This window comes from Podarcis bocagei (genome assembly GCF_964188305.1).
Source record: "Podarcis bocagei genome assembly, chromosome: 4".
Classification (NCBI taxonomy): Eukaryota; Metazoa; Chordata; class Lepidosauria; order Squamata; family Lacertidae; genus Podarcis; species Podarcis bocagei.
The window spans coordinates 97,089,686-97,114,069 of NC_138128.1; the positions used below are offsets into that span (position 1 = coordinate 97,089,686).

The following is a 24,384-nucleotide window of genomic DNA, read 5'->3' on the forward strand; positions in this document are numbered from 1 at the left end:
AACTTGCACTATGCACACTTTTAATCTGTGCACACACAAAAATTGAGAGGGCAGGTGTCTGGGAAAGAAAGACTTTTGCAATCCCACCTGCCATTGAAGCCAACTTGTTCTGACTAGAGACGATTTTGGCTCTATGCCGTGTAGGTTGAGAGTCGCCTGTATTCCTTTCTTATGCCTTCATCAGGAGTAGAAATAGTTAACAGGGAAGTCTGTGGAAGTCTGGGAAGCAACTTGGGACAAATATGCCCACCCCCCCAAAAAAAAAAAGAATAGCAGGTCTGGTTGGCTGGTTCTTGCTGTATACCTGAACCAACAATGAGCTAGTTGGACTCTCTGCAACCCTTCAAGAAACACAAAGAAAGGAATAGTTCTGGAGATGACGACCATGGAAGAGTTAATTGGTGTCTATGTAAGTACTATAACTGAACGTGAGAGGAACGCTACAGCTTTCCAAGAGCAACGCAGGAGGTCGGCTTAGGCAAGTGAGCCAAAGAAGCAGAATTCCCCCAAGGAAAACTGAGGAAGCACACTTTTTCCCATTCCCTTGGCTTATTTCCACAGAGCAAAGATCTAGCATCTTAGTTCCAGCTATCAAGCTATCCAGGCCTTCTTCTAATTCTTCCTTGCTAATTAAACAATCCTCTTCTTAACAACGGCCTACTGTCTCCCACCACTATGGACACTGATGGGCTTGCCAAGTGGTCCGGCTTACTCCCCTGGCAACTGGTACTGCTGTCTTGTGGTTAAGATGAAATTTCTGTGACAATGTAACTTAACGTTTCAAATGTTCAACAGGGTATTTTGTTTTCCTTTCTTAAACAAAACAATAGGGTCCCCTGCCCGAACACACATTTGGTTTATTATTTGATCCAGGAAGCGCAACTGTTTTCAATTGCTCTTCAGTTATTTCATTTAGAGCTCTGTTGTAAACTAAAATTAAGGGCCATCAAATGGGCCCGAGTACAGACAGGGTGATTGAGGGCTGCAGCTTTCTGTGCTGCTACTTTAAGAGTGTAAGCAGTGACCCAAGGAAACAATAAGTTCTCTTTCTGGAATGAACCAATTGACTTTGTCCTGTAGACTGATAGGAGTTGATACAAAATAAAGCACCGTGCAGTTATGGACTGTGGGAATGGAATTCCTCATATAAGAGCCACATTTAACGTCTTCTGACCTGCATGGTACAGGTTTTGTTCATGGCTGTATGTGGGCCTGTTCTTTTCACCTTGGCCTTTGCCCAGAGACATGGCTTAGATAGAAGCTGCAGGTATGGCTCTCTAAGCTGCCTCAGTGGGAGACATTTAGGAAGCAGGTTTTTACTCCCTCCTCATCTTCCCAAATGGGGAGAAGTTCCAGGCAAAAAGTATTTATGCAAGCTTGGTTTCATTTGGAAGGATGCCGCAGGAAGCTGATGGCAATTTGCAGTATTTGTGTTTATTTACGAATTTATGCAAGCAGAGCATTGATGGAGGGATAGAAAGACATGTCATTTTCTCCCACCCTCGCTTAGTTTGCCTGTTCCCTGTGGTTGGAGGGATGGAATCAGGATGAAGAAGGAAACTGTTCCCTAGCCTTACTCAGCCTGAAATATCCCTAACAGAGAAATGCTTCTGGCAACTTTGCCCCTGACTGTTAATGGAAGTCTGCAGCAGAACATCTGGATCTGTTAACATCCTCCTGTACAAACTCAAAATCTTGCAACACCATGTGACCACGGGGAGTTCTTGAAGGAAGAACAGGGTGGAAGGTGAAGACAAGGCATGTCAAGCCTTGTGCCCAGGGTGGGCTTCTTCCACCACAATGGTAGCAGGGAGATATCCCAAATGTTTAGCGTATCCATTGCTATATCCTGTGATTCAGGTCAGGTGGCACTCAAAGCTGCTTCCAATCACTCTCCAGTGTCCTGACTGTGTGCATTCACACCCGGAGCAGAAAACCCCCCACAGATTCTGGCCCTGAGTCCCTCTTCCATCTAAGGCTTGTTGTTGAATCATACATCACTTCGGAGAGTTCTGCCAGACACTCCTGGTCTGTGTTTATAGATTTACAGTGGTACCTTGGGTTAAGAACGTAATTCGTTCTGGAGGTCCATTCTTAACCTGAAACTGTTCTTAACCTGAGGTACCACTTTAGCTAATGGGGCCTCCCGTTGTTGCTGTGCCACCATTGCACGATTTCTGTTCTCATCCTGAAGCAAAGTTCTTAACCCAGGGTGCTATTTCGGGGATAGCAGAGTCTGTAACCTAAAGCATCTGTAACCTGAGGTACCACTGTTCCTCCTCCAGGTAACCTTGAATGACTTAAGCTGAAAAAAGTTTGCATTTATTTATTAGTTATCTTTCTAGTTATGTTTGTTAAGAAGTGCATTTATTATTTGTGAGCTGCTTCAGAAAGTCTAAGATTTCTCCCAGGGAAGGAACTTAGTTCTGGGATGGATTCCCCAAATGCTTACTTTTCAGTGGTGGGGCAAATTTAGAGTTCAGGTTCCAGATGATGTCCCTGGGAACTTTGCCTCTAAGGAAGTCTGTAGCACTCCTTCTGTTAACCCTCTTCCTGGAGCTAGCTGCCTGCCAGCAAGGTCACTGTATCCTCCTCACGGTTCCCAGTCTCATTAAATAGAGAAGAATTCCTCTAAGAAGGGCTATAGATCAGATTCTGATTCCATCAGTGGTTTAATTGAAAGGAAGTGACCAATTCAGCCTTAAATAGCATTGTTATACACCAGGTTGAACCATCGTGTGTTGTGCTAAACTTGAGGTGCCTCTTGTTTCCCTTCACAGTCCATGCACTGCTCTACCATCTGTTCTACATCAGCTATGTTTTCCCTTCACTTTAAGAAATCAGGGCAGGGTTAATCTTCTGTACCATGTTTGCGTTCCAGGCATTAGTCATGAAACCACTGATGAAAAGGTGATTTTTGGCATCGAATTTAATTCGACGTTCCTAGAATGTATTCCAAAGTCCCAGCAAGCTTCCATCAGGTGGTTCATTCAACGCTCTGGAGAAGATCACGAGGAAGAGGTAAGTTACCATCATTAAGAACGTATTTTCCCTCTGGAGAACTTCTAATTCCATGGTCAAAGGCAGGGGTTAATAGAACGAACAAATATGGTCTCCCTTGCCTCAGCTCACATACTTGGGAATGCTCCAATAATACCACAATGGAATATCAAGACCAAGAAGACAATCCCTGTGCAATTAGCAGCCTTCCTTTTAACATTACGCATGGAGTTTTGGATATTCACTGTAATGTTCGCACGCACTGCAATTCTTCCATCCAGGCTAAATGCTGGGCTCATCACAGGAACCACGTATAAGTCATGTTCAAACAAATCATGCAGAGATGACTGAAAACGGTCACAGAGATGCTGGCCACCTTTCTCCATTCATTCTTTATCTGTGTATACATCTCCTCTGGAAACTCCTTTTCCCCAGGGGTTGGGAGGGGGAGAAGCACAGACAATTAACCTCTCAAGAGATGAGCATAGATAAACAACAGAAGCTGAAAGAAAGGCTTTTGATCCCCTGCGGCTTTCACTGCTGGTCTCTGGGGAGCCTCTGAAACTCTGAGCAGTTGGAACCTGGCTTACTTTTTACGCAATGAGCATAACATTTAGTGATGTTAAATTCTCGAGAATAATCTTTTGGAGAATAGTCTCGAGAATATTCTCCAAAAGATTATTCTCGAGAATTTAACATCGCTAAGCCCATCTCATAACAGAAAGCATGTATTCAGTATTCATACAATCATGTCCTTGCCTACTGTAAACCTATCAAAAGATCAAAAATTCTCATGGTGCTTTTGGAAAACATGCAGTGGCAGACTTTGGGGGATCTTCAGGGCAAAGCGTTCAGCAGTGGGTTTTGTTTTGTTTTGTTTTACAGTTGAGGGGAAACCATCAAGAGTATTTTACTGTGTTCCTCTGTGGTACATTGCAAAAAAATAATAATGTGCAGATGATGTTCTTGGGTGATCTTAGAAGTTATGATGGATCATGATGGAACCTGTATTCAGACCTTTAGACCCTGAATCACCAGTGTGCATTTGTGTGCTCCTAGGTGTGTGTGTGTGTGTGTGTATGCATTTAATAATTTATAAACATAATTCCATAAAATAAACTCTATTGCCATGTATAGAATGGGATGGAAAGTACAGCAGAGACGGATCCTTTGCTCCTCCCCCTTTTTTAATTCTGTTGGCTAAGCACTCTAATAATTGGTATTGCACAGCAAATGGGTAGAGAAGTAGGCATCGTTTGCACATCTGGAGCTGTCTTAGACTGAGCTCGACTAATTCAAACAATCAATCAACCAAATCTTTATTACAATCATTACCAGCTAGACTAATTATACATCTGGCCCAGCATTATCTGTCCTGGCTACCCACACCTCTCCAAATTCTCAAGTAGGAGTACTTCCTAATGCTGCTTCCTAATGCTGCTTTCTGCTTTTTTAAATGTTGATGCCTGTGATCCAAACTGGGATTTAGCTCCTGCCACCTGTGTTCTGCTGTGGAGTTATGGCACAACCATCAAGGAATTTAAAAGGAGTAAAGTTGGGTCTGGACTTTGCTTCCTAAGAGCCTAGCCGTCTTTAGAACTTAATAAGCACTGATGGGTAGTTTCTGCACTACAGTGTGTCATAGGGGACACAACAATGCCTGAAATCAGAATTTAAAAATAAAATAAAAGCATATTGCTGGTAAATTGTGATGCAGTGGGCTGTCCAGCAGGAGACTGTGGCATTTTCACAATGTTTGGCTGAACACTCTTAATCCCTATAGTTGTAGAAATATATTAAAAAGGTAAAGGACCCCTGACAGTTAAGTCCAGTCGCGAACAACTCTGGGGTTGTGGCACTCATCTCGCTTTACAGGCCACGGGAGCTGGCATTTGTCCGCAGACAGTTTTTCCGGGTCATGTGGCCAGCATGACTAAGCCGCTTCTGGTGCAACAGAACACCGAAACCAGAGCAGTGCACAGAAACGCAATTTACCTTCCTGCAGCAGTGGTACCTATTTATCTACTTGCACTTTTTGGCATGCTTTCAAACTGCTAGGATGGCAGGAGCAGGGACCGAGCAATGGGAGCTCACCTTATCACGGAGATTGGAACCGCCGACCTTCCGATCGGCAAGCCCAAGGCTCAGTGGTTTATACCACAGCGCCACCCGCGTCCCCAGAAATACATTACCCCAAGGTTAAAAGTACAGTAGTACCTTGGTTTACAACCATAATCTGTTACGGAGGTCCATTTGTAAACCAAAACAGGTTGTAATCCAAGGTGCGCTTTCGCCAATGGGGCCTCCCAAAAAATTTGTTTGTAATCCAAAAAAATAAAAATGGGTTGTAATTCAAAAAAAGTTTGCAAACCAGGACACACACTTCCAGGTTTGACGTGTTTGTAATCCAAAATGTATGCAAACCAAGACGTATGCAAACCAAGGTACCACTGTACTGCAGTTTTAAGTGCTGGGGAAATGCTGAAGAGCACCCACAATTAGGACTTTTCCACACTTCCGCTTGTCTCATGCCTAGAAAGCAGGGATCCAATCAGTTTTCCGCTTCTTCCATGCTTCCTAGGCACAGGTCTGAGGGGTTTTGCCTTTCTGCAAAACCAGAAAAAAGGTTTCCCCTTAGAAAACCTGCCCTTTAGAGCTCAGTCTGTGGAAAACCCAATTGCCATTTGTTCCGACTGAGCACAGGTTTCCTGGGAGCCAACGGAGGGGCAAACATAGATGTGGATAAGCCCTGAGATTCTTTAGGGAAGTCATGTGCTGTAAATGTGCTTTAAATGTATGGTGTGTACTCAGCATTACTCTTCGTAAAGTCACAGTTTCTTCCCATTTATTTGAACAACTTTTCCTGCTTTCAGTCTTTCTTCATCCCTTTCTCCCTCTCCCACACTTCCCTCTCCTTTTGTAACCATGCTTCTTTTTTAAAATATATCATCTTAAAAGCTACCATATTTCCGGATGATGATGCCACCTATTTTGCACATTGTGCCTGGGATACTACCAAGTGAAGTGCTGTAATAGCTGCTGTGATCTTTCAGCGGATCTTGTAAATGTCACTCCAGAAACAGAAGGGTCATGTGTTGTTCATGGTGACATGCAATACTGTTTCCTGAGGGGAAGGAGAGGGCAAAATCCAGATTTGGTTAGCAGGCATTTGGCCCAGCAGGATGCCTCCCTGGTCTTCACCTTTGAGGTCATGCTTTGGAATCCCACTTCCAGTCAGAACAGGGTGTGGGGAGCAAACAGGATCTCCGCTGGTCCCGGAGCTGTCACCAGGTCATTCTATCGCCAGTGGGAGTCCAGCTCCCTGCAGTTTTTTTAAAAGGGTCACGAGTCAGTTGCTTGGCACTCTCATTCTAGTGTTGTTAAATGAAGGGCGTGTTTGTTCCTGTGGTTTGAAAGTTAGTCACTGACTTATCACAGGAACTATGTAGGTTGTGGGAGAGGTGAGAGAGTGCTGTATTCTTAGTTTTAGATATTATGATTTATGTGGAAATTGGTTTTTTTTTCTCTTTTGTTGTGTGCTTTTTAATGTGTTTTATTTATTGTTTATGGGACGCGGGTGGCACTGTGGGTTAAACCACAGAGCCTAGGACTTGCCGATCAGAAGGTTGGCAGTTCGAATCCCTACAACGGGGTGAGCTCCCGTTGCTCGGTCCCTGTTCCTGCCAACCCAGCAGTTCGAAAGCACGTCAAAGTGCAACTAGATAAATAGGTACCGCTCCGGCGGGAAGGTAAACGGCGTTTACGTACGCTGCTCTTGTTCGCCAGAAGCGGCTTAGTCATGCTGGCCACATGACCCGGAAGCTGTACGCCGGCTCCCTCGGCCAGTAAAGCGAGATGAGTGCCGCAACCCCAGAGTCGGCCACGACTGGACCTAATGGTCAGGGGTCCCTTTACCTTTTTTTTAAAAAAAAAAAATATTTTAAATTATTTTTTATTAATTTTCCAACATAAATTTGTACAAGATTAAACATCCAATTCTCACTTAATCATTCTTTTAGACTTCCATCAGTGTGTCTGACAATTGTCCGTATTATCTCTTCATCTCACATTTCTCAATTTTATATTGCACTCTAACAATCTTAATCATATCATGTTTTTTAAGCAATATTTCTATCAATATTTTTTACAGAGCTTCTTGAAAACCAACAAATGTTAATTGTTCATCACAAACATTTTTGATATACTCTGTAAATTTCTTCCAGTCCTCGGTGAATCTCTGGTCTCTTTGATTCCTAATTCGCCCCGTTAGTCTATCCATTTCTGCATATTCCATCAGTTTCATTCTCCATTCTTCTCTCGTGGGCATTTCTTCCTGTTTCCATCTCTGTGCCAGCAAAATTCTGGCTGCTGTCACTGCATACAAAACTAATTTCACATCTTTTTTACTAATTTCATTACCCAATATTCCCAATAGAAAAGCTTCTGGTTTTTTAACAAATGTATATTTCAACATTTTCTTTAACTCATTATAAATCATCTCCCAGAAACTTTTCACCTTCTTACATTCCCACCACATATGGTAAAATGTTCCTTCTGTCTCCTGACACTTCCAACATTTATTACAGACTTTATACATTTTACCCAATTTCAATTTTTACCCAAAGGTCCCTTTACCTTTACCTTATTTATTGTTTATGACTTTTGTTATGTTTGTAATTATGTAAATCTTGCCATGTTGTAAGCCGCCTTGAGCATTGTTTTAACTATGGAAAGGCAGCATACAAATAAAATGATGATGATGATGATGATGATAAAGCTATAATGCATCTTATGCTCTTCTATTTATTTATTCCTCATTAGGTTATTCTGCACACATGATGAGTGGCAGGCCAAAAAAAGAAGCTCTGATTTTTTTTATTCGTTTCTTCAAAAGGGCCTCTTGTGAATATATAAAATCTGAGCTCCCCTTGCATTTGATTGGCCCCAACGCAGAATCCCATGGGATTCTTGCTTTGCCAAATAGCCGTGTGCATTTCCAGGATATGCGACAAGCCGTATTCTTGAAATGACAACTGGGAGTTCCTGTTACTCCTTCCATTCCTCCACGTTTACAGTTGGCCAGATGGAACTGGATCAGAACAAGTTTTATTCTCACCTGCTCCATCAGTAATCTGCTATTTTTCACTTGGTAATGGCCTCCTGGATTTTGTTACTTACCGTTTCTGCCTTGAGCAGGAAACTCAATTAGAACATTTTGTGGAAATAGTCATGGATCACATGAGCAAAATGGTTGCATTAGATGTGACTGGCAATTCCTCTAGGCCAGTATTCCACCTTCTTGGCTGTTTCCTAGTTGCAGTGAATGGTGTGGCCAACATTCCTAGTTTCCAAGGATTGAAACAGCATCTGGAATTTGCACTACAAGAGTTATGAGCGGCCTGTATGCATCTGGTGACAGTGTTGTTCACAATAGCAAGCTAACTAGAGAACATTTCCAATATATTGGGAGTTACTCTGCCAGTGCAACCTCCATGTGGAAACACAGGAATTGGAGCAGCAAGAATCATAGTCACATGAAATCATGGTAGTCTACAACTGGTGCCACGGGTCCTTTGGGAAAACACCTCAATGTGTGCAAGAATTTCTATGAGCAAGGACACAGTGTTGAGGCCTTTCAACAGATTATTTCAGGGTAAAAAAATTCCTTCCAGTAGCACCTTAAAGACCAACTAAGTTAGTTCCTGGTATGAGCTTTCGTGTGCATGCACACTTCTTCAGATACACTGAAACAGAAGTTGCCAGATCCTTCTATATGGTGAGAAGGTGGGGAGGGGTATTACTCAGAAGGGTGGTGGGAATGGGAGATTGGCAGATAGCTGAGATGAGCTCCTACCCCTCCCCACCTTCTCACTATATAGAAGGATCTGGCAACTTCTGTTTCAGTGTATCTGAAGAAGTGTGCATGCACACGAAAGCTCATACCAAGAACTAACTTAGTTGGTCATTAAGGTGCTACTGGAAGGAATTTTTTTATTTTGACTATGGCAGACCAACACGGCTACCTATCCATTTCAGGGTAGTAATGGATAGTCCTTGTTGGCCTAATTAATTGAGTTTATATCCTGCCCTTCCCCTCGAAGGAGCCCAAACTGTCAAACACATCCACTTTTTTAAAAATTAAAGTATTATAAAATCAGTTAAAATATTCTAGAAAGAGTTACAGTCATAAACATTCTTTCATACCATAATTTCACGGTCGCCAGGAACAGTGTCCTCCAGCCACCAAATGCCCAGATAAACAGGACTGTTTTCAAATGGGCAACTACCACTGAAAAGGCCTTGTCATGAATCAGTGCCAACTGGTGGTGGTCACCAAGGCCTCACCTGTTGATCATAGAGTCCAAGATGGTTGATGCTGGGCAAGGCATTCTTTTAGGTACTTTTAGAGTTTTGCATGTTTTACCTTGAATTAGGCCCAGCAGCTCCCTGGCAGCCAATGCCGTGCTTTCGGACCAATGGCACATGATCCGATTGGGTTGCCCAACCTGCCAGCCTAGCAGCCACATTGTGCACTAGCTGCAGCCTCCAGACAGTCTTCAAGGGCAACCCCAGAGCTTTTATGGAAAAGTCTCCCTTAATTAGAAGGCATTGTATTTCCCTTTGAACATACAAAAAAACAAAACAAAAACTCAAGAGTTATTCTATTCCATCTCCAGCAGCAAGCTAATTGAACTCACAGGTCCGTTTTGCGGCAGACAGTAGAAGAAAATAAAAAAATGTGTTTGTCTATCAGGAAGGTTAGAGATTAATTTTAGAAATGTGTTTGGTACAGAAACAAGAGAACCAAATGACATAAATATTATTTTTCTCCCTTTTCATTTTTTTTTGTTCCTTGTGTAACTCAAAAACTGTTCGGTGTAACTTGAAAAACGTTCACACTGCATTGTTAAATTTGATTGGTTATATTAAGAAGTGCTGGTGATAATGACAAACATTCCTGAGATTGTTGGATGAGGGGCTTGAAAAAGTCTGAGTGATTTAGAAATGATGCATATTAATGTTATTAGCAACACAACTACCTACTTTTGACCTCAAAAGATAGGGTGAGTTTCAGAATGGCCTTAGAGATGAAAGCAAAAATGTTTTCCAAAAATAATTCTCCGTTTGCCCCAGCAAAAATGCATGCTTGCTTTTTGTTTCCACATTGCATTTAACCTGCTTGTAGCCTTTATTTTACCTCCAGCACTTTTGTTGATTAATGAAGGAAAGCAGCCTTTGAAGCCACTCTCTCCTCACAGACAGGTGCAATATTTTAACAGTGGAAGAGCTGCTGCGGTTTGTAATGATGGGAGCTTTCAAAGCACGCCATCCACAAAGGGCAAGTGGCATTGACCTAGCCGGATTGTATGCGCAGTTTTGCATCCTCTGTTAATTTCTTTCTTCACTGCTTCAAGGCTTTCTGTCCAGAACACTTAAATATGACTCTCCAATTTGGACTGAGGAAGGCAGTTAAAATAAATGGTATTTTAGTCCTTTGTAATTATTCTAACATTGTTGTTTAGCTGTTTAGTCGTGTCCAACTCTTTGTGACCCCATTGACCAGAGACGCCAGGCACTTGTTAGTAGCTTTGAGAACACTGTCCAACCATCTCGTCCTCTGTCATCCCCTTCTCCTTGTGCCCTCAATCTTTCCCAACATCAGGGTCTTTTCCAGGGAGTCTTCTCTTCTCATGAGGTGGCCAAAGTATTGGAGCCTCAGCTTCAGGACCTGTCCTTCCAGTGAGCACTCAGGGCTGATTTCCTTCAGAATGGAGAGGTTTGATCTTCTTGCAGTCCATGGGACTCTCAAGAGTCTCCTCCAGCACCATAATTCAAAAGCATCAATTCTCCGGCGATCAGCCTTCTTTATGGTCCAGCTCTCACTTCCATACATCACTACTGGGAAAACCAGTAGTGATGTATGGAAGTGAGAGCTGGACATAAGGCATACTTAATTTATGCATTCCAATCTCAAAAATGATTGGCAGTTGCAAGGTTCAGGGAAGACAAATTAGGAATTAGTAAACATATTCCCTCAAGGAATAGTGGTGGCCAGTAAATAAGATTCCCCCCCCCCAAAAAAGGTAAATCGATTGTAGGTCTACAAACAGTCTGCAGCTGCAATTATTAAAGAGAGCATGCAAGCGTAGGTGCAGTTTACAACTAAATACTAGGGACTAGAAATATGTAACAGAGCAGCATTGTTGGCTTACTGCCCTGTATATATTATTATTATTTTGGGCTAGATGACCCTTGGGGTCCCTTCCAACTCTACAATTATATAGTTCTATGATTCTCTATTATTATTTCCATTATTGGAGACAGAAAACTGGCCTAAGACAGATCCAACAGTGCAGTGGCTGGGCCCCTATGGTTTCCTGCTCTCTCTGCAATGGTCCCCAAGGATGTCTCAGTTCAGAGAATGTCTTGTTCCAGCAATAGTGTTTGAGCTCTCATTTCTTGGTGTGGGGCTCATGATCATGGGAGCTGGAAAGGGTCCGTTTCAGGAATCTCCTCCCAAAAGTCGCACCTGTATCTTGGAGCCCTCATTTCAGGGAAAAGGTTCTCTGCGGGAATTTGTCCCTGGGGCTGCCTGGGAAGCATCTTTAGGTAAAAATGATTGTTCGGATTGGCCCTTCTTCATGACTTGATTGCACCCAATATGTATATGAAACTATGTATATACATGAAGTGGGCTTTTTCAGCCACGTTCCACCAAACATGGCTGTAAGTTCCACCAGCTTTGGATCCAGTTAGTTCAATATGGCAAGCAGTGAAATCCTATAAATGCCTATTCATATGCCTCACTGAATTCAACGGTGCTTACTCCCAGGTAAGTGCATATAAGACTGAAAACTAAATCTCTATAAAATGAAGAGTGCCCTATATAGTCTTTAAACAGCTCAATTATAACACTGGAACTGATATACAAAGGGAATGAAAGCCATCCAAACAAAACAAAACCAATAATGTGATGCAATTGTCTTTGTATCCACCTTTTTTTGTCTGTTCTCTGAATTTAAGGGGCCATTTTTCATCTGCCTCCCAGAAACTGGTACAAATTAAGCATCTGTGTGAAAGGTTAAAGATCTAGTAGCAAGTAATGAAATGTCAGGTGTTTATGAAACTCCAGAGTCCTGAGAGGGTGTAAAATAAAGAGGAAAGGCAGAATGAGGGCTGAACCTCTGGGCAAGCAGGATACGAAATAAATAAAGGCGGGAGAGGAAGACAGCAGTGAAGCGTTGCCCAAATCAGTCATCATTTCATTCTGTCAGGAGATATAGATAGATAGATAGATAGATAGATAGATAGATAGATAGATAGAGATAGATGATAGGGCAACTACAATTCAGGACCATTTAACACAGTAGTCTTCTTTTTATTCTAAAATGGGACTGCATCACATGTGTTTCATCAGTTGCAGTTCTCTCTTAAGTGTATGCTTGTAGATAAACCTGGATTTTCCTCTGCAGTCTGTGAAAAGGCCTCCAAAACAGGGTGTAACCAAGACTGTTTTATCCATCGTAAGCGAAAAATGAGATGGGGAGTTATCGCATATAAATATAGTAGTTGAATAGTAGCGGGGGGGGGGTGCTGTAGGGGGTTAATGTGTGAGGAATGATAGGGTGGTTGAGAAGCAGAGTGAATAGGGTCACAGCCCCTAGTAACATATATTTGACCTGTGGAATTCATTGCCAAAAGCTGGCTTTGTAAGATGAAACAAGTTCATGCAGGGTCGGCCTATCAACAGCCAATAACAATAGGAGCTTAATAGACATTCCATGTTCATCAGATCTCTTAACGCCCAAGAATCTTCATTCCTTGATGACTTCCCAAAAACTTCTGGCTGATTGGAAGAAGGGTGCTAGACTCAGTGGTCTTGGTCTCATCCAGCAGGACCCTCTTCTGTTAATTATTTCCCACTTGCCTTAATGTTATCATCCATGCTACCTTCATACATCAAATGACTGTCAAGTCCAGATTTCTTGGTCCTGTGTTTATCTCACTCAGGCTGTCCCTTGGATTCTTCCAACCCACTAGATCAAATGCTAATCTCTTTCTATTCCTCTTTTCACTGAAATGCTTGTAAATATTAGCTGAGGCAACAGTGCAATCATTATTGATTCATTAGTTTCCTTTAGGGCTGTCACTCAATTAAATAAATCTTGGCCACTTACCTGTATGAGTTTTAATCAGATAGAGCAGCATAAATGTCTATTTGGATGGAGTTAACATTCTTCCTTTGTTATTAGATGATGCATCAATGTGTCACGATTCTTCCTTAGGGGAAAAACACACACAAAAGGTAGCATTCACTTTACCAGTGCTACTGCAGAGTTTTGTAAGCCTCCTTTTCCAGACTAAAATAGTTCCTTAGCTATAATGTCTTAATTTCATTTCTGGGATGCATATACAAATTCAATCGCTCCCTGGTCATGTTCAGCCCAGAACGCTACTGATTTACAATCCTACAAAATGGATAAATGAGAAACCAGGGAGAGGAATTTAACCAAGGAAAGAGAAGAAAGGATAATAAGCAACAGATCACTAAATTAGATGAGCTGCCCCACAAGAAGAAATTGCACACAAAAATATCCCTTAAGATGTTTCCTTCTTAACATTGAATTGCATTACTTGGCTTAAGCTTAGTGGAAGAAGATACAGATAGGAGCCACAATATTTGACAGATCAATAATGCTCTCTAGTTTATTTGAAGAGGTACGTCCTCTTCAAAACTTCCCTTTCCACACAGTTTGGGTAAAATCCAGGCAAAGGCAAGCATTCTCAAGACCCACGAACTTCAGCTGGAGAGAACTATGCAGCTACATAACTCTCCCCCAACTCTCTTGTGTGGCCACTGGCTAATAATTTTAAGTGCTTAGGGCATGGGCAGGCAACCTAAGGCCTGTGGGCCGGATGCGGCCCAATCGCCTTCTCAATCCAGCCCACGGACGGTCTGGGACATGAGGAGAATATGTGCTTTTATCTAAAATGCATCTCTGGGTTATTTGTGGAGCATAGGAATTCGTTCATCCCCCCCGGAAAAAAAATAATATATAGTCCAGCCCACCACGTGGTCTGAGGGACAGTGGACCAGCCCATGGCTGGAAAAGGGTCTGACCCCTGGCTTAGGGCATCAAAGGATTGGGGGTGGGGCACCACAGAAAATTTACCGTATTTTTCGCCCCATAGGACGCACCGGCCCATAGGACGCACCAAGTTTTTTTTTGGGGGGGGAATAAAGAAAAAAAAATTATTTCCCCCCCCCCAGGTGCTTGTGGGGCCGGCAGCGGGGAGAAGTGCTCTTTTCTCTGCAGCCCACCTTCAGACCAGGTCCGGGGACAGCGGGAAGACGCGCTGCACCTCCCCACTGTCCCCGGAGCTTGCGGGGCAGGCAGTGCGGAGAAGCGCTCTTCTCCCTGCCGCCCGCCTTCAGACCAGGTCCGGGGACAGCGGGAAGATGCGCTGCGCCTCCCAGCTGTCCCCGGAGCTTGTGGGGCAGGCAGCGGGGAGAAGCGCTCTTCTCCCCGCAGCCCGCCTTCAGACCAGGTCCGGGGACAGCGGGAAGACACGCTGCACCTCCCCACTGTCCCCAGAGCTTGCGGGGCAGGCAGTGCGGAGAAGCACTCTTCTCCCTGCCGCCCGCCTTCAGACCAGGTCCGGGGACAGCGGGAAGACGCGCTGCGCCTCAATAATAATAATAATAATAATGATGATGATGATGATGTAGTTATAGAGATTAAGGGTTAACAAAATTAGAATTTGGTAACTGGTAAATTTCCCCATGGTTCTCCTGAGGCTCATGGGATCATTCAGACGTCCACTGAGAGTGAATGTAGCAGCGCTCAGTTGCCAGATTTTGGGACGGCATTACTCCAAATGTGGAGGTTTTTTAAAGGCCTTGGCAAGAATTTTGGAGATAACGTTTCTTTGTTTTCTGGCGGGGAGCAAAATATTAACAGCAAAGATTTTGGAGGCAACTGATGTCAATTTACGATGAAATTAAGCATGAACTTACACATCATTTATTCGGATGCAACATGCTATGTTGTTTGGGATAACTGATAAAGGAATCACCCTAGAGTTTCATTTTGTTTATTACCAATTCTAAGGCATCATGTAAAAAGTTAATGACAGTTGATTGCCATGTATATAATAGTGTGATTCTGTTAAGTTTATTAGGACAGAGTTGTTGTTTTCTCATGTGGTGGTGGGCAGTGACTAAGTTCATTTCATCACATGACACAAGGAGGCCTCACAGTCTGTATCCACAAGCTGCGATATGGGTTCGAGTCCTGATGACACTGATTGATGCTTCCCCAGAAGACTTGAACACTGATTTCTCAGCTAAGCTTCAGCACTTCCACTCATATGTGCATCATAAGTTCAGTGCCACAAAAAATGTGAAAAATAGGATTCAGTGATGCTGAACTTTACAAAATAATTGTAGAAGACAATATTGAGTGCCTTTCCAAATGAAGACATTTTCTTTTGTATATTTTTAACATTAATGGACTCAAATTGCTCAGCTGAGCTTCCATTTTCTCAGGTGAAGAATATTAAAAATCCCAACAGAACAACTTGGCAGCAAGGCAGGCTGGGCGTCTTATCTCTGCTATGTATAGGAGCAAGCAGATGTGTGGCGCAAGATTAGTTTTGAGGATCTGATCAAAGATTCTGCAATTAGAAAAAGTTGGAGATTTTTTAAAAAATATAAATAAAGTGGAAGTATACGAAAATAAACATTAATTTCCATCTTACTGTAGGTTTTGTTTCCAAAAAGCCAATTTTATTTTACAGTTTATTATTGTTTCTATTTTGAAGTAGATATTTATGGGGGCACCAAAATCATTTAAGTGCTTAGAGCCTCTAAAGGTCTGGATCCGACCCTGTCTGGATCTCATTGCCCAAAGCCACATTGCAAGTGAGGGGCAGGACAAAACTGAAGCCGGAAGCCCTCCCTGGCCACCGGCTCTATGCTTGGTTACTGGATCATACACACATCCTTTTCCAGCAGCTGTCTATTGGTCTGTGATGCAGTCAATGGGTTGGGAGGGTGGCATCCAGACAGCTGCACAGATCTCTCTCAAGCCATGGTTCAGTTTGCATGGTAGCAAGCCAGGCTGCGTAGGTATGCATATTGTGGAGGGAGAGGGGGAATTGTCCACATATTTTTCACATAAAGAAACAGTGTACAGTCTGCCCAGTGTGAATAAATTTAATTTAGCCATCTTCATGCCTCCTGACTATATTCCTTCTGAAGTTTGCTAGAAAGGCACATGTGCGCTTCGGGCAGTTTTCCAGCTTCACTTCTCTTTCTCTCTCTCTTTTCCCCATACGCCCTCAATTTTTTTTAAAAGAGCAAAGCTTTCGCAACAGCCCTGTGTCTCTGAATAGTCCCCTTGTACAACAAGCATGGTGCTGAGATTTCTGAAGGGTCCCTGCTGCTGCATGCTACAGAATCAGGCTGAACTTTCTTCCTCCCTGCTTTTCACCCCGTGGGCCTCAGTGTGGCAGTAGAAGAACGCTGCGCTGCCTTCTGCAGGCCACTTTTTCCCCTAGACACACTGAGACTTCCAAAGGAGCATCTTTGTGAGCCGTGAGCCAGGACAGAAATCCCTGGTTCAGATATTCCCTTGGTCACCAAGCCAATCTTCCTTAGCCCTCTATTTGCAATTTGGGAGGGACTGTGCTGAGCAACCTTACAGAGATCATCCATGGGGAATCTTTTTGAGCATTTAAGAAAAGCACTATATAAAGTGTGAGTCGTCTACTTTTTCTTTGGTGATCACTTGTAAGATTGTCTTCCATAAACACGGTTTCAACAATGAATCCGTAAGTGACTGTGGAGGCCAATTCTGGATCCACACGCCCTTCCACATTGGGGACATGGGTTTCCGGGCGGGAGTTGATCACGGTGTGGATTTGCCAAGCGTGCCTTCCTCTTAGCGCGTTTCTCCCTTTCATCCTGAGTTTGAGTGTCTTCAAAGTCCATGACACTTTTGGTAAAGCTGTTCTCCAACCGGAGCGCTCCCAGGTCAGTGTTTCCCAGTTGTCAGTGTTTATACTACATTTTTTTAGATTTGCCTTGAGACAGTCTTTAAACCTCTTTTGTTGACCACCAGCATTATGCTTTCCATTTTTAAGTTCGGAATAGAGTAGTTGCTTTGGAGTGTGTGAGTAAGTTGCCATTCAACCCTCTGTGGCTGAGAGTGCTGGCAGGGTTGAACTGAGCGGTCAGCCATGGCTGCAGCAACCGCCTTGCTACTCTCACTGACCAGGGTAGAAGTGTGGGGAGGGCAAGGAAAATTCCTCTTCTCTGTCAGCTGCCAGGCTAGCACAGCAAAGGAGCGCTGGTTGTGGCTGCTGTGGTGTCACAGGACATGGGCCTTCACAGGATTCGCCCCTCTCTGCCCATGAACCACACCGTTTCTGAGGCTACCACCAGCAGGGATAGTCCCAGCAGTAGCTTGGGGAGAGGCTGGTAGAGGCAGCTCCAATTGTTCCAAACCTCCTCTGGCAAAGCAGATCAAGGGTTTGGTTTGCTCTTCTTGTGTATGATTTGTGAAAACCATTGTAGGAATTGCATACATCCTATTGCTTTTTATAGGATCTCATCTAAAGCAGTTTACATTGCAGTGGGTTGAAGCTGCTTCCCAGCTGCAAAAAAACTGTTCCAATCTTCCTGCTCCAGATCAGGACCACCAGCTTGAATCGACCTGCTCAAGTTAAGCATTTCTGATTTGGCAAGATTATATCGTTTCATCCTTGTCTTCATTCACTGACAATTGCCTACCTTTTCAGTAACAAATTCTGACATTTTTGTCATGTAACCACTATAATTATTACTTAAATGTTAAAATGTCAGGAAATCAAATGCTGGCTTTCACATCAGGAAATGTTTACTGCACTTATGTCGATTACAAGATGGTTGTGGTTTTCCCGTTATTTTTAATACTGTGTATTCTGCGTTATTAGCAGACTTGAAGACAACTGTTTAATACCTCAGTGACTGAAACATATGAAATGGTTAATACGAAAAATACCACACACACACACACACACCCCGGACACCAATTGGAATTTGAAAGGACAAGGGTTCAATATGAATTCATAGCATGATTTTGGAAAACTACATTTAAAAACAAAAAAACAAAAACCCAAAAACACAACCATCGCTTCTGAATGCCACCTAGCAGTTTGAAGCAAAGTAAACCAAAGTAAACCACAGAGTCTAGGACTTGCCAATCAGAAGGTCGACGGTTCAAATCCCCACAACGGGGTGAGCTCCCATTGCTCGGTCCCTGCTTCTGCCAACCTAGCAGTTTGAAAGCACGTCAAAGTGCAAGTAGATAAATAGGTACCACTCTGGCGGGAAGGTAAACGGCGTTTCCGTGCGCTGCTCACCGGCTGTACACTAGCTCCCTCAGCCAATAAAGCGAGATGAGACCACAACCCCAGTCGGCCATGACTGGACCTAATGGTCAGGGATCCCTTTACCCTTTACCTTTAATCTGTTCATGAACCTGGTCTCTATTAACCCCTATGAATCCTGTTTGCAGCACAAACACCAACAAAACACACACTCTTGTCCCAGATGCAGGCACAGTGGACTATTTGAGATATTACACTTCCCGTTTCCTTGCAGTGTCCATTGCTTTCTGTTCCTCCATTTTCTCACCTCTCCCCACCTTCTCTGTATAGGCAGTAGTCAAATTTATCCTTTCCCCCCTTTTGGTGCAAAAGTAGACAGTTATATTGTCAAATGTGTATTTGGTACCTTAGCAGCCAAATGAAGAAAATGTTTTCTATATGGGATAGGCTTTAGAAGGGTGTTCAATAATGCCAGCACAGTGTCCACCTGGGCCAAAAATCTCTAGTGTACGAAAGCTGAACTTTTAGGCATAGCAACCTGCTTTAAACAAGATGCCAACCACAAGGTGAACTAGTTTAGATAAGGTGTGTGGTGGTTAGAACTGAAGATGAGCGAGGAAAACTGAACTTAGACCTCATTGGCTCCCTGTTCTGTGACCAGATCTCTTTGCCAGCTGTTCCTTCTCCACCTTTGGCATTCACTTCAACTTACAGAAAACTTTCTTTTTGTTTTCGTAAGCCTGACAACAGTATTTGTTTCTTTTTTATATATATAAATATTTATTAAGCTTTTCACATTATTACAGAATGAAAAAGAAAAAGAGGGGGAAAAACAAAATACAAAAAATACAAAATAAAAAGATGTTAAAAACAATTCGATCTTTTTGTCACTTATCTTTCATTAACTTGTTTCCCGGACCTCCTCATACCTCCCTTTTTTGTATTCCAATTCAAATTTATTTCATTCAGCAATTTCTTACCCTCCTTCTTACATCCTGATCTTTAATCTAAATATATATTATAATAACCTTGAATTTTGATCTATTAAAAAACCATTTTTTTCATATTCTTTTAACCTTTACAGCTAGAAACCACCACCTCAATCCAACATCATTTTGACATTCATTAATTTTACAATATTTCTGTAAATAGTCTTTAAATTTCTTCCAATCTTCTTTCACCGTCTCTTCCCCCTGATCTCAAATTCTGCCAGTCATTTCTGCCACTGACAACAGTATTTGTTTCTTTCCACCCACAGCTGAAACCGGATGAAAGGATCATCAAGACGGAATATGGGCTGTTGATTCGCAGCTTGCAGAAAAAGGACACGGGGGCTTACTATTGCAATGCTCAGGAGCACACCTTCGTGCGAACCGTTGTGAAGTTGAGTTTAAATGTCATCGAGAATGGGCAGATGGAAAGCTCCCAGAAGACGGAGGATGAAGAAGGGCGAGGGAGGGATCTGCTAGCGGAGTCCCGGCTGCGGTACAAGGATTACATCCAGCTTCTCAGCAGCCCCAGTTTCAGCCTGGATGAGTACTGTGAGCAGATGTGGCACCGGGAAAAGAAGCGCCAGCGGAACAAAGGAGGACCCAAGTGGAAGCACATCCAGGAGATCAAAAAGAAAAGGAACCGCAGGCATCACCAGCCGGCCACCCCACACACTGCACCCACGTCCACATAGTCTGCATATTTTATTTAAAGAAATGACTTTTTTTTTGCAAATGAGAACAATTTTGTTAGTTTTCTGGGCCCTCCCTTTCGATGTTGCTTCTCTCAGAGAGACCAGTCCATGCCTAGTCGTTAATGTATATGAGACCCCCCCCCATAGAAGAATACACTAGCAATGCGGGAGAGACTTCTTCAGGACTTGTGTGCTGTTCTGATTTCCCCTGGTTTCAACTGAGATGACTTCCTTTGCATCTCAGGCTCCGGAGAGTTAATTTATGTGACGTACCAAATGGCTGCTCTGTTGTTTTCTGTTTAAAAACATGGACAATGGGCTGATTGAACAGCCGCTAGGTTTCACCGCGCCATTTCACAGCAGGCTGGTTAAAGTGTACGGGTCTGTTGAAAAGATCCATCCTAGATAGGCCTCACCCTGCACCATAACTCCTTTGGCTTAGATCAGACCTCTTGGGCTGAGCACACCAACCCTTCCCAGGGCAGGATCCAGCACATTGACCCTGTCCGTGGAGGCATTGGCACATAGAAATGGACACCAGACTCCATTGGCAGCAGCGTGTGAGGGGTTCATCCACACAGCTGACAAAATTGGGCCCTTTCTGTTCCTTCCTAGGCCTAAACTTGTAGCCTGGTAAGTTGTAGCTTCTTGGACAGCTTCTTGGTCATCCCTCAAGGAATGTCCCTCCCAGGACCTTTACCACACGGGGTCTGAGGGCACATAGGTCCACTTTGGTATTTTTTGTCTGGGTGGACAGGACGGGTCATAGCACATGCAAACAAATGTAATCCTCGCTTTTTCAGAAGACATGTAGAGCTTCATTCCCTAGAGTGTAAGTAGCAACCAGTTTGAAGGCCATCTGCTGAGGTGACCTGTTGACTCAAATTGGACCTGCCAGCAAACATGCTCGAGAGTAAAATTCCTTAAGAAGCGAATGGGAGTTATGCACACAAATCCTATTAGCTGGTAATGGGATTTTTGCCAGCATCTCTCCTGTCTGTCTCTTAAGACGTTTTTACCCATCACATCACCTCTGCTACTTTAGACTCCTTTGTTGGTTTGCATTTGCTTCTTTGATGCAAATGGCAGCCCAAATATATCCACCAAGGAAAATGCCATTTGCCAGCCCAACCTAGCAGAAGCAGCCTTTGTCCTTAGCTGTGTATTCTTTTTGTAAAGGTCCTGTGCATTTTAGAGACAGGGGTGCATTGGGGAAACTAATGCTTTATATTTTTATTAAAATGAAATGAAAACAACGTCCATGTGTAAATAACGCACAAGTTAGAGTTGGGCAGCTTTGTAATTTTGTAAAATATTCCTAGTTTGTTTTTAACTTTTCTGTTGTTTGGTAGATTCCGTTTTCCTGACAGAATTCAGTTTTTCCTCCAGGAGAGCCCTGTGGCCATGTAGTCGTTTGGCATCAGTGGAGCTGGTTTATAATGCCCAAATTGAGATCAAACAAGAGTTGCATCTCATCATCTCAAGGCTTGCCCCTACACTGAAGTGCCTTATTACCAGTTTTCCTCCTTTCTGCTGCCCCCCCCACCCACCCTTTTCGCTTTTCACGCCTTTTTGGGTGTGAAATGACAAATTAGCTACTTCCTCACATGGAAGAAAGCTTTGATGGATACCAAAAAACGACAGACTTTCCTTGTTTCTCATGCATTCTACTCATCTTGGGAGCAAAGTCTATGGGAAAGCCATGTAATTGGCATGCCAGTCATTAAAGCAAATTCATTAAAGCATTGACTCTCAGCTCTGGAAAAAAATAGCAGTAGTTATCGTCTGTTGCTCTGTATATGTACCTACATTCCTTCTGGTTAATAATTGTACAGATGCTTTGTGTTTTGCATTTGTTTTTTGGATAAAGGGATACGCGTATGGAAAATATGGATGTTAATGATTCGCATCGTCATAATTCCCATTAGAAAATTAAACCATGCTGGGCTCCTGCTCCTAACTGATCTTAAAGGGCTTTGCACCTGTTCCCCCTAAGTTGTGCTGCACTATAGCTCATATAGGCTCCTTAAAGGTTTGGTTGTACAGGGGCATTTTGAACCATGATTGCAATATGGGGTGTTGGGGTTTTTCCCCAGGGTGGTTTTCTTTAAAAAAAAAAAGATTTCATTAAATGAGCATTGGGTCATTTAGACCCCCTATTAACATGGTGGTGCATAATCAAGTTAATTAATGACCCCAACATGATGGACACTCTAATTTAGCAATATAGCCGCTGCTTTATAGCAGTGGCATAGTGTGGGTTGCCAGTGCCCGGGGCAAGGCAAGTGTTGCGTTTGGTATTCTGTGCAAGTTTCAGTTGAATGGAGGGTGGGTGGAATCTCTGAGAAAGATAGAAGGAACCTGTGATAATGGGGCTATTACAAATTCTTTGTACCTTCGCTATATGCTTTTGGCTCCACAGCAAATCAATATTTTTAGTACAAATGTTCAGCATTTTAGATATTAGCAGGACTTTGATTCTCATATCAATTTAGTAATTTATTTATTTTTTACAAAATAGGATTTTTAAAAAAAGAACAACACACAATCAAAATGTGCATGAATATATATATAGACACAGCTGGTTTTAACAGGATCAAACATTTCAAGGGGCACTGGAGGCCACTGAAGGAGTTAGACAAAGCAAAGGATATTGAGGAAGAAGGTCTTTTAAAAAGCCATTTGCTTGTTATTCAGTCGGCAATGAAGGTCAGGCCAAAGGACTGTAGATCTTGGGAAGGACCTCAAGGGAAACAGAATGAACACAGGAATTTGAGCAATTTCAATGCAACTGAAAAAATAAATGGCTATAATAAATGCCCCAAACATGCTAATTATGTCATACAATAATTTCTACCGTACGTCGCAACCACAAAAGTGCTGTGCAAGTTTCTTTAATTATGTTAAACCAAAGCAAAAACAATATTGGCCATCCTGGCAATGACAACACACAACAAATAACTCTGGGGAAAACCATGAAGGTTTTTAATATCACTTGCAAAGGTTATTCACGTAGAAATCTTCCTAAATCATAATTTGATATGTGGGCGCAAGGGAATCATGTACAAACAAAATATTTGCAGGAATTTTGTGAAAAAATTAATAATGGGTTGTTGTTGTTGTATTTTACAAAACAAATCAATTTTGTTTGGGGAGTGCGGTGGAGAAATGTACATCTCTTGAAATATACAAATTACCGTATACGTTTCCACATATATTGAACACTTCTTTTAAATTCTTCCTCTAGTAACGCCCTTTAAAACATAGCAGATCCTGTGAGTAATAAATGGCTTCTTTTGTTATATATGATTCTCCTCCTTTGATTTCAAAGGTAGTGGTGGAATGTGGAATTACTGTTAGTTTGAGCTGTGATCTGCCTCAAACTGTTATCAAAAAAATCTAGAAGTTCCAGGGGGATAGAACATGTTGTTGTTGTTGTTGTTTAGTCATTTAGGCGTGCCCGACTCTTCGTGACCCCATGGACCAGAGCACGCCAGGCACTCCTGTCTTCCACTGCGTCCTCCAGTTGGTCAAACGCATGCAGGTAGTTTCGAGAACACTGTCCAACCATCTCGTCCTCTGTCGTCCCCGTCTCCTTGTGCCCTCCATCTTTCCCAACATCAGGGTCTTTTCCAGGGAGTCTTCTCTTCTCATGAGGTGGCCAAAGTATAGGAGCCTCAGCTTCAGGACCTGTCCTTCCAGTGAGCACTCAGGGGTGATTTCCTTCAGAATGGAGAGGTTTCATCTTCTTGCGGTCCATGGGACTCTCAAGAGTCTCCTCCAGCACCATAATTCAAAAGCATCAATTCTTCGGTGATCAGCCTTCTTTATGGTCCAGCTCTCACTTCCATACATCACTACTGGGAAAACCATAGTTTTACTATACGGACTTTTGTTGGCAAGGTGATGTCTCTGCTTTTTAAGATGCTGTCTAGGTTTGCCCTTGCTTTTCTCCCAAGAAGCAGGCGTCTTTTAATTTTGTGACTGCTGTCACCATCTGCAGTGATCATGGAACCCAATAAAGTAAAATCTCTCACTGCCTCCATTTCTTCCCCTTCTATTTGCCAGGAGGTGATGGGCCCAGTGGCCATGATCTTCTTCTTCTTTTGATATTGAGCTTCAGACCATATTTTGCGCACTCCTCTTTCACCTTCATTAAAAGGTTCTTTAATTCCTCTTCACTTTCTGTCATCATGGTTGTGTCATCTGCATATCTGAGGTTGTTGATATTTCTTCCGGCAATCTAATTCTGGTTTGGGATTCATCCAGCCCAGCGTTTCGCATGATGAATTCTGCATATAAGTTAAATAAGCAGGGAGACACGC

General features: G+C 42.8%; 1 protein-coding gene across 1 annotated transcript in view; it reads left to right on the forward strand.

Annotated features, from left to right (window-relative positions):
* Nucleotides 1-21,947, forward strand: part of SEMA3D (semaphorin 3D) — a 184,828-nt gene extending 162,881 nt beyond the window's left edge. The window contains exons 17-18 of the mRNA XM_081191628.1: nucleotides 2,882-3,021; nucleotides 19,634-21,947. Of these exons, the coding sequence (XP_081047754.1) occupies nucleotides 2,882-3,021; nucleotides 19,634-20,059 (566 nt within the window). The 3' untranslated portion in view covers nucleotides 20,060-21,947. The remainder of the gene's footprint in view (nucleotides 1-2,881; nucleotides 3,022-19,633) is intronic.
* Nucleotides 21,948-24,384: the final 2,437 nt, after the last annotated feature.